Genomic DNA, 10,527 nt, shown 5'->3' on the forward strand with positions numbered 1-10,527 from the left:
AAAACAGGCTTGATGCAGTGAATAGCAGCTGGAGGAATCAGAGGAATGAATTAGTGACCTAGAAGATAATGGAAATAACAGAAAATAATGAAGCTGAACGAAAGAGACAAAGAAGAATTATGCAACATGAATAGATTTAGGGAACTCTGTGACTCCATCAAACATAATAACATTTGTATTATATGAATCCCAGAAGAAGAGAGAGAAAAGGGGACAGAAAATTTATTTGAAGAAATAATATCTGAAAACTTCCCTACTCTGGGGAAGGAAACAAACATCCCGATTCCAGGAGGCACAGATAACTCCACCAAAATCAACAAAATCAGGCCAACACCAAGACATGTAATTAAATTTGCAAAATAGGATTGCCTGACTGGCTCAGTCAGTAGGGCATGCAACTCTAGATCTCAGAGCATGAGTTCAAGCCCCACATTGGGCATGGAGCCTACTTAAAATTTAAAAAAATAATAATAATAATATAGAAAAATAAAAAAATCTTTTTAAAAAATTTGCGAAATATAGTGATAAAGAAAAAATCTTAAAAGCACCAAGACCAAAGTAGTCTTTATCTTACGAGGGAAAACCCATAAGGCTAGCTGGGGATTTCATTTTAGAGCTAAAGATACCTGTAGATTGAAAGTGATGTGATGGAGAAACATTTATCATGCAAATGGATGTCAAAAGAGAGCTGGAGTAGCAATGCTTATATCAGACAAACTAGACTTTAAAACAAAGACTATAAAAAGAGACAAGGGCATTATATAATCATAAAGGGGACAATCCAACAAGAAAATCTAACAGTTGTAAATATTATGCACCAACATAGGAGCACCCAAATACATTAAACATAATAACGAACATAAAGGAACTGATTGATAATAACAGAAGAACAGTGGGGGACTTTAACACCCCACTGACAGCAATGCACAGATCATCTAAACAGAAAACCAGCAAGAAAACAATGGCTTTGAATGACGCCTTAGACCAGATGGACTTAACAGATATATTGAGAACATTCCATCCAAAGCAGCAGAATACACATTCTATTTAAGTGCACATGGAATATTCTCCAGAACATACATATTAGGTCACAAAACAAGCCTCAAGAAATACAATAAGATTGGAATCATACCATGCACCTTTGCTGACCACAACGCTGTGAAAATAGAAGTCAACCACAATAACAAATTTGGACAGATCCTCTAGGGCGCCTGGGTGGCTCAGTCGTTAAGCATCTGCCTTCGGCTCAGGTCATGATCCCAGGGTCCTGGGATCGAGCCCCGCATCAGGCTCCCTGCTCAGCGGGAAGCCTGCTTCTCCCTCTCCCACTCCCCCTGCTTGGGTTTCCTCTCTCTCGCTGTGTCTCTCTCTGTCAAATAAATAAATAAAACCTTTAAAAAAAATATTTGGACAGATCACAAATACGTGGAGACTAAACAATGCTACTAACAATATATGGGTCCACCAGGAAATCAAAGAAAACAAAAAAATACATGGAAACAAATGAAAATGAACACACAATGACCCAAAACCTTTGGGATGCAGCAAAAGCAGTCCTAAGAGGGAAGTATATAGCATACAGGCATACCTCAAGAAGCAAGAAAAATCTCAAACAACCTAACCTTACACTAAAGGAGCTAGAAAAAGAACAACAAATGAAGCCTAAAGCCAGCAGAAGGAAGGAAAGAATAAAGATTAGATCAGGAATAAATGATATAGAAACTACAAAAACAATAGAACAGATCAATGAAACCAGGAGCTGGTTCTTTGAAAAAATTGATAAAATCGACAAACCTCCAGCCAGACTTATCAAAAAGAAAAGAGAAAGGACCCCAATAAATAAAATGACAAATGAGAGATGGGAAATAACAACCAACACCACAGAAATACAAAAAATTGTAAGAGAATATTATGAAAACCTGTATGCCAACAAATTGGACAACCTGGAAGAAATGGATAGATTCCTAGCAACATATAAACTACTGAAACTGAAACAGGAAGAAATAGAAAACTTGAACAGATCAATAACCAACAAAGAAATTGAATTAGTAATCAAAAAACTCCTAACAAACCAAAGTCCAGGGCCAGATGGCTTTCACAGGCAAATTCTACCAAACATTTAAAGAGTTAATGCTTATTCTTGTCAAACTATTCAAGAATAGAAAAGGAAGGAAAACTTTCAAATCCCTTCTATGAGACCAGCATTGCCCTGATACCAGCACCAGATAAAGACTCCACTAAAGAAGAGAACTACAGGCCAATATCCCTGATGAACATGGGTGCAAAAATTCTCAAGAAATACTAGCAAATTGAATCCAACAAAACATTAAAAAAAATCATTCACCATGATCAAGTGGGATTTATTCCTGGCTTGCAAGGACGGTTCAATATTCACAAATTAATCAATGTGATACACCACATTAATAAAAGAAAGGATAGGAAAGATATGATCATTTCAATAGATGCAGATAAAGTATTTGACAGAGTAAAACATCCATTCATGATAAAAATCCTCAACAAGGTACATTTTGAGGGAACATACCTCAACATAATAAAGGCCACATATGAAAAACCCACAGCTAATATCATCCTCAATGGGGAAAAACTGAGAGTTTTTCCTTTATGGTCAGGAAGAAGACAGAGATGTCCACACTCACCACTGTTATTTAACATAGTACTAGAAGTCCTAGCCACACAAATCAGACAACACAAAGAAAGAAAAGCCATCCAAGTCAGCAAGGAAGAAGTCAGACTCTCACTACATGCAGATGACATGATACTCTATATAGAAAACCCAAAAAACTCTACTAAAAAATTGCTAGAACTGATCAATGAATTGAGTAAAATTGCAGGACACAAAATCAATGCCAGAAATTTCCTGCATTTCTATACACCAATAATGTAGCAGCAGAAAGAGAAATCCTGGAATCAATCCCATTTCAAATTGCACCAAAAACAATAAGATATCTAGGAATAAGCCTAACCAAAGAAGTGAAAGACCTATACTCTGAAAACTATAAAACAGTGATGAAAGAAATTGAAGAGGACACAAAGAATTGGAAAGATCTTCCATGCTCATGGATTGAAAGAACAAATGTTGTTAAAATGTCCATACTACCCAAAGCAATGTACATGTTTAATGCAATCCTTATCAAATACCAACAGCATTTTTCATGAAGCTGGAACAAATAATCCTGATATTTGAATGATATTTGACCAGAGAGGTCTACAGGGCCTCAGTTCTAGTGGAGGTGGTGTCAGGTCTCATTTCAGAAGCAGACCAGAGCAAAGGATGTTATACACAAACAATGAACCATGGAACACTACATCAAAAACTAATGAAGTACTGTATGGTGACTAATATAACATAATAAAAAGAAAGAAAGAACAACAACAAAAAATCCTGATGCCTGGTCATCTGAGATTTTCTAACATAAATCACCCAGAGTGTGGCTTTAAAAGTGCCCCGTGAGGGGTGCCTGGGTGGCTCAGTCGTTGGGCGTCTGCCTTCGGCTCAGGTCATGATCCCAGGGTCCTCGGATCGAGCCCCACATCAGGCTCCCTGCTCAGTGGGGAGCCTGCTTCTTCCTCTCCCCCTCCGCCTGCTTGTGTTCCCTCTCTTGCTGTCTCTCTCTGTCAAATAAATGAATAAATAAAATCTTAAAAATAAATAAATAAATAAATAAAATAAAAGTGCCCCGTGATTCTCAAGAGCAAGCAAGGTTGAGAATCAGTGGTGTGAAGCATGTCTGCCTGATGTGAAGGACTCCCAGGGTCCAGGCCATCCTGGGTACCTGGCCCCACCTTCTGCAAGCTTGGCTCCATTCAGGCTGGGCTCCCTTTCCATCCCTCTTTGAGCTCTGTGAAGGCTCTGCATGCTCTCCTCCCATCTGTTCTTATCCTTCCAGGCTTGGTCAGTCCTTAGGCCCCTCCCTGGTGCCTCCCCATGCACCAGATCCCATTCCCTCCTCTGCTATATGTTCTAGGTTACTATAGGCCTCTGTCATTATTCCTTTCTTAAACTCCCACCAGTGGCTTATAGTCATCCAGGGAAGTTCACAAGTGATTTGAAGTTGATTTAGAGCCCCAGGATACAAATTGTAAAGAATTTTAATTTTAATAATTTAAGAAATGACATTTGTGTATAGGCTTGTTGTGTGTGTGTCTGTCTTTCTGCAGGGGAAATATATGCATCCCATTTAAGATTTAAAAAATAACAAGGTGTTACATTTTTAGAAGAATCTGGAATCTGTCCTCTGAAAAACATAAAGAATCATGGCCACTGAATCATTTCAAGCAAGGCTGTACAATACGGCCTACTTTTAGGACTTGTGCATTTATTATACAGCTCATCCCTTTATTAGACTATCAGAGAAGAGGAGGAAGATGGAGGTGGTCTCCATCTTATTTGTGGCTTTAGGGCAGCTGCATAGCAGTAACTGACTACAAACAGGGGTCTCAGCCCTGAGAGAAAGTGGGGCTCTGGCACACCTGGGCTGGGGCAGACACTCCCTGCAAGCTCCTGCTCCCCCACAGACTGGCAGTTCTCACCTTCTAAGGCATTGCTGACCCTTCAGTCAACTGAGATTAGAAGGTGACTCTGCTGGTGGCTGCCCCACACTTTAGGATAGTCACTAGGGGAGAATGGGGTTAAAGATTCACTCAGAATACTGTAGGGTCTTCAGAAGCTCACCATTTGCACCACATTCTGGAGCCAGGAGATGGTAGAAAACAACCATCATGCTTCACAAAGAACTCCTGCCATCAAGAATGGATGGTTCCACCGGGAGAGGTGACAGGATCTTTAGCAGGGAGGATGGCCATACATTAAAATGCATAATACCCACTCAGGTTTACTTTGCAAGCTTGAACATAACACAAAATACATTCTGTATTACTTTTGAAAATACTTTGACATGATGCCTAAGAACCTGGTTTAAAATTTAAAAGTTTATGCCTTTTACTTAAAATTAAAGCAAAAGGAACACAAGCCAACAAAATTTTATCCCCAGCCTGGTACAGAGAAGGTGCTCAATAGATATTTGTTGAATGAGTAATGGATGAATACTCCCACCCTCCAGGCTTGACAGCTTACAGAGTAAGAGTAAGATCCCAGATATATGCATCTAAAAGTAGTATTTATGTGTTTGTAAATCATTATTGTCCTTCATGTTTCTTGTCTCCTTTGTTTTTGTTGTCAGTAAGGCTTCATTCCTGGTTCTCATATGCTTGTGTAACTGTTGCAGATCCACCTGAGAATGAGCACTCAAGGGATTATTAAAACAGAAAAACCCATTATTCTCAAGGTTGAGCCAAGAGATGGGAGTGTGGACAGAGCCTGACTTTCTCTAAGGACTTCCCCTTTGTTCTTTAAGAAGCTGTGTCCCAGATCACCAGAGACCTCAATTTTCTTTGTGAGTAAAACCCAGAAATGAAGATGGCCTTCATGTACTGCCCATGATGGATGACTAGGGATTCTGTACATTCATTTAGCTTTCCCAGTGTCTGTGTGGAGCCTTATAGATTGTGGAGAGTAAAGGAGGTGGTAATAATTGCCGGAGATGTAGACTCAGCCTGTCTGGTTCACACAGACTACCCCCAGTTAGTACCAACTACTCCCCTGAGCACCGATCAAGAATAAAACTTTCTCAACAATTTTATCAACAAACTTTAATGAAAACAAGAATTAGTGTCATGACTGTGCTAGTGACATTTATATCATATGTCTTATTTTGAATATTTTACATTAAATATACACTGAGCCAGTCAATCAACACCTCTTTACAAAAGTATTAACTGATGGTTTTGTGCACATTAAGGGGAAATCCGTAGAACTGCTGAGTGAGAGCCAGCGACTGAATGTTTTGACCATCACAGTCACTGGGTGGCTGGAGCTTGTTCAGAACTCCAATGTGATATGTTAAGATAGGTGAGAGTTAATCCACTGTGACTTTGCCCATTGCTCAGAAAGTATATTCATAGTTTAACTCTACAGGTTTTGGAGCACATGTTTTTTATAACTCGACCGAGGCACTTAGTATTATATGATTAGTTTTGATTTAAAGTTTTCATCTCATCTGCCCGGCTGTTCCGGGAGGCAGGGAACGTACTTTCTCTTTGTGTTCCAGCCTCAGCTCCCAACTGTCCCGACACAATGAACATGGAATCAGAGGTGGTTGATTGGACAGCAAGGCTAAAAGCATTTGTCCATTTCAGTTGGTATCAGAAGCTGCACAGGATTCTTCCTTTTCCTTCCCCTCCCCACTCCTTCTTTCCCTTCTCCTCTCTTCTCTTCCTTCGCCTTCCTTCCTGGATAATTCAGTCCTAAAACCATAGGTGGGCACAGCCAGGTGGGCAGCCCCACATTGAGGGGCAGGGGCAGAGAAGGAGTCACAGTGACTCCAAGTTAGAAACTGAGTAGGGTGGGGAGGGTGTCCACGTGGAAGAGCAGCCAGGCATGGGTGTGGGAGCCCAAGCTAGGTGAGAAAGATGTCCACACAGAGGGGTGGTCTGGCGAGAGTCCACAATAGGACAGGGTAAAATCTCAACATCACCTCTGGAATATTCTTACCAGGGAGGCAAACCTTCAAGAAATCCTCAAAAAATCAGACAAAACCAAATAAAGGAATATCTACTCCTAATCTGTAACTGGTGTGTCATCTTCAATAAAGTCAAGGTCCTGAAAGTGATTAAAAAAAAAAAAGAAAAAACAAGCCCAGATTGGAGCCATTTGCCCCCCAACCCCACCTCACAGCAAACTAAGACTAATCACAGTTTCAACTTATCCCAGGAAGGTGACCTTTTAACAGTCCATCTGAAATTTCCTGATGGGCACTAGTGAATCATCTTCAGGATAGAAACCCTGCAAGTCCATCCCCCAGAAAGAAGGTATCTTGGCCTGAAACAATCCTTTCTTTTCCCTCTATGCACTTCTTGCTCCACCCTCCTTCCTAGAAAACCCTGCATTTTGTACACCTCCTGGGAGCATCTGTCTACTTGCCAGGTGTGATGGTGCTGATTCATTAATCCCTTAATAAAGCCAATTATCTCTTCAACTTGATTGTTGGAATTCTGTTCTTTAACAAAAGGCTCAACTTAGACTAAGTAAGTGTTCCAGACTGAAATAAAGAGACTAAAGAGGGGTGAAATGTAAAATCAGTGACCGAGTGAAGTCCTTCTGCTATAAAGGACATTGGGGAAACAGGCTCTGATGGTTACTTGGCAGTAATGTGTCAGCGTCCACTTCCTGACTTTGAGGGAGAATGTCTTTGTAGGAATTACAGGGGATTATGAAACATCAGGTCAGCAATTTACTCTGAGATGGATCGGGAACATAGTTCATGGAAGAGACTCTTCTGGAAGCTTGTGACTGTTCCCAGGAGAAGTGGGTCACAGAAGCAGCTCGAGCCTACACAGCTCTCCATGTCCCTACCTTAGTCTGACTTGTATTATTTAATGCAACAAGGCAGGACCACACAGTGATGAGAGATGGGGATCTCTGAGCCTGGAGCCCCTGGGCGTTGAATGCCAGCTCAGTCCAGGGCTGAGTCTAGACCAATCAGTGGTTTTGGGTAAAAGAAGAAAAGGTGCCCCTTTTGCATAGCTGGACCCACAGGGCTTGGGCCACCCTCCACTACAGACATGGGACCTTGAACAAATTCCTTAATACCTCATTGCTCAGGACTTAGTGCCTCAGATTGTTAAAATAAGGGGATGATGCCAGGGCCTATGTGACAGGACGATTAAACTAGATGATGTGTGTGAGGTGTTTAGGACACAGACTTCGGAGCACGCAGTGAGCACATAATCAATGTCAGCTATTACTTTCATAGCTGTATTATCCTCAGTCCTCAGGAAGCCATGTTGGTTTGGACATTTGGGCTCCAGCCTAGTCAAGTCCAGCTTCCATCTGCCATTTGAGAAAGTAATTGCATACATCTTTCATGGAGGTTTAACTATGAAGGTATTGATGTCTCAGCTGATGTTCTTCAGGAATTTTCCAAAAAACAATATAAACATCCCCCTTCTAGAAGTGCCTTTTTAAGTGAGAATAATGTGAACCTCAGGGAGTTGGAGTGGGGAGGTGTCAGCAGGGGGCGCCCTCACGCCCTACCACACAGACGCAACAGGAAGAGATAGACTTGACCTTGCTCTACCCTACTATCCCAACTGGAGGAAGAAGGGCTCCCCTTGTACAACCCACCACCCCTTCTGCCTCAGAAGAGCTCAGCCAATGAGAAGCCACCACACTTCTAACTCCAGGGTTACTCCAATGGACTTCAGTTTATAACAGCCTTCCCAGCTTCTCTTTTTCTCCTGAAAAGAGCATACCATAGAAGCCACTTTCAGGCAAACAGGCTTGAGTGATGGATTGTAGAAAGGGCCCACAGCGACCCCCTGGCTGGATACAGACAGGCCCATCAGGTGACCCATCTCAAAATATCCATAGACCTAAACCTACCAATGGGCTACTTACAACCGGGCACCGTTGCCAAAAAGGAGAAAATGCCCTTTGTCACCATACCTCATCTTCCCCAAACAGTCCCCACCCACTGTGTCCTTGCAGTGTATCCAATAAACTTCTATCTCCTTTGTTCTGCCTCAGGTGAATTCTTTCACAGCCTGTGCGCAGGCTTCCACTGGATCGTCGCCCCATATTTGGGGGGCCCCATCCGATTGGGACAGACACTCCATTTAGATACCACATTTGGTAGCCTCACATGGGGAGCCTGCCCCCACACACACACACATTTGGTGGCCACTGATGAGGGCCTTTATCAGTCTCGGGACGCTCCCCGGATTCTCCAGGAATTTCTGGGGACTTTCCCTCAGTGCACCCAGTCTAGTACTCCTCGGGGAACCGACAACCTCCGCGGAGGTGACTCTTGCGGAGGGTCCCAAGCCCCAGGGGGAACCAGGCCGACGCCACTGCCCAGAAGGGTGAGGGGTTTTCCCTTCTGCCCTTTGGGGAGGCCCTTCCCTCTCTCTCTCTTTGCGGTCCTTCCGCAGCCTAAGCCCAGTACTTCTCAGACACGGAAGGTCCCCTGCTGGGGCGGCTCTCCCGCGCGGTCTGAGGGTCTGAGGGCGAGCAGGTCAGACTGCCCGCACCTGTGAGGGCGCAGGACCCCTGCCCTCTGCTTTCTCACTGCACCCGGGAGGTGTGTTCCCAGCGTCCCGCGCAACTGGCCGCTGGCCCAGGGCGAATCCGCACACGTTCCGGGCTCGGGTGGGATCCCTTGCGGACTCTGTGGCGTCTGGGCCGCCTCGCTTCTTGCGGCCTCCGCCCCTTTCCCTCTCTCGGCCCGCGCCTCCAGCCGCCATCTTGATCTGCGGGCAAAGCCGAGCGCGCTCCTGTGAGCGGGGAGTTCTCCCCCTCCTTGTCCCCGCCAAACTGGTGTGCGGCTCTCCCTGTTGCCAGGGCACGTCCCCACAGGAAGTGCCAGGCCAGTTGCCGTGACCCTCTCCGTGGTGGGATGCTACCGGGACGCCTACACCAGAACAGTCTGCCGCCTCCTGTGGGTCCTGTCCTTTTTCAGGTCAGCGGGTCACCCTGAGTGAAATCGCGACCTCCAGCCGGAGCTCCATTCCTGATGCAGTTTTGGAATACAGGTGAGGTTCGGTGGGGTGGAGTCCGGAGCCGAGGACCAAGAAAGAATTCTTGAGGCGTCTTTGGTGCAAAATGGTGGTTTATCCAAGCACGGGGACAGGCCCCGTGGGCAGAAAGAGCTGTGGTCTTGAGGAGTGGCTGATTATATATACTCAGGAGTTGGGGAGGAGAGGACAAAGGGGGTGTCCAGAAGGACTGTCATAGCTAAAGACTCTCCAGATGCTGGAGGCCTGGTTATTGTCAAGCCAAGGTTGTTTTCCCCTCTAATGAGACACTAACATGAAGACAGTTGGGAGTTTCCTGGAGGGATGTTACATTCTTCCTCTCACACCTCCTTGTCAATGGGCTTCAGGTTCAAAAGAAATTCAGTTTTATTTACATTTCCTTCTGCCTCAGCCTCCCTCAATTTCATGTAGGGGAGGGTGATGTTAGGGCTTCAGGAAACTGAGTTGTGGGTCTCTGGAAGTTAGGTTATTGATAAGAAAGCTTCTTCCTGGGGCGCCTGGGTGGCTCAGATGGTTAAGCGTCTGCCTTCGGCTCAGGTCATGATCCCAGCGTCCTGGGATCGAGCCCCGCATCGGGCTTCCTGCTCAGCTGGGAGCCTGCTTCTCCCTCTCCCTCTGCCTCTCTCCCTGCTCATGCTCTCTCTCTCTCTCTCTCTCTGTATCTCTGTGTCTCAAATGAATAAAAAAAAAAAAAAAAAGAAAGCTTCTTCCTTGTAAATCACTAGGACATTTGTTTTTTTTGTTTTTTTATACTAACTCTCTTCTGGAAGGTTTATTATTTTATTTTTTTTTATTCTTATGTTAATCCCCATACATTACATCATTAGTTCTAGATGATGTGTTCCACGATTCATTGTTTGTGCATAACACCCAGTGCTCCATGCAGAACGTGCCCTCCTCAATACCCACCACCAG

At 44.0% G+C, this 10,527-nt stretch overlaps 1 protein-coding gene across 2 annotated transcripts in view; it reads left to right on the forward strand.

The window, feature by feature from the left end:
• Positions 1-7,083, forward strand: part of LOC102745213 (cytochrome P450 3A12-like) — a 40,753-nt gene extending 33,670 nt beyond the window's left edge. For both annotated transcript variants that reach the window (XM_081819373.1, XM_081819374.1), the window contains one exon: positions 5,247-7,083. In XM_081819373.1, the coding sequence (XP_081675499.1) occupies positions 5,247-5,342 (96 nt within the window). In that variant the 3' untranslated portion in view covers positions 5,343-7,083. The remainder of the gene's footprint in view (positions 1-5,246) is intronic.
• The last annotated feature ends 3,444 nt before the right edge of the window (positions 7,084-10,527 follow it).

The sequence above is a fragment of the Leptonychotes weddellii genome, chromosome 5 (genome assembly GCF_054177405.1).
Source record: "Leptonychotes weddellii isolate Sample4059 chromosome 5, ASM5417740v2, whole genome shotgun sequence".
Lineage (NCBI taxonomy): Eukaryota > Metazoa > Chordata > Mammalia > Carnivora > Phocidae > Leptonychotes > Leptonychotes weddellii.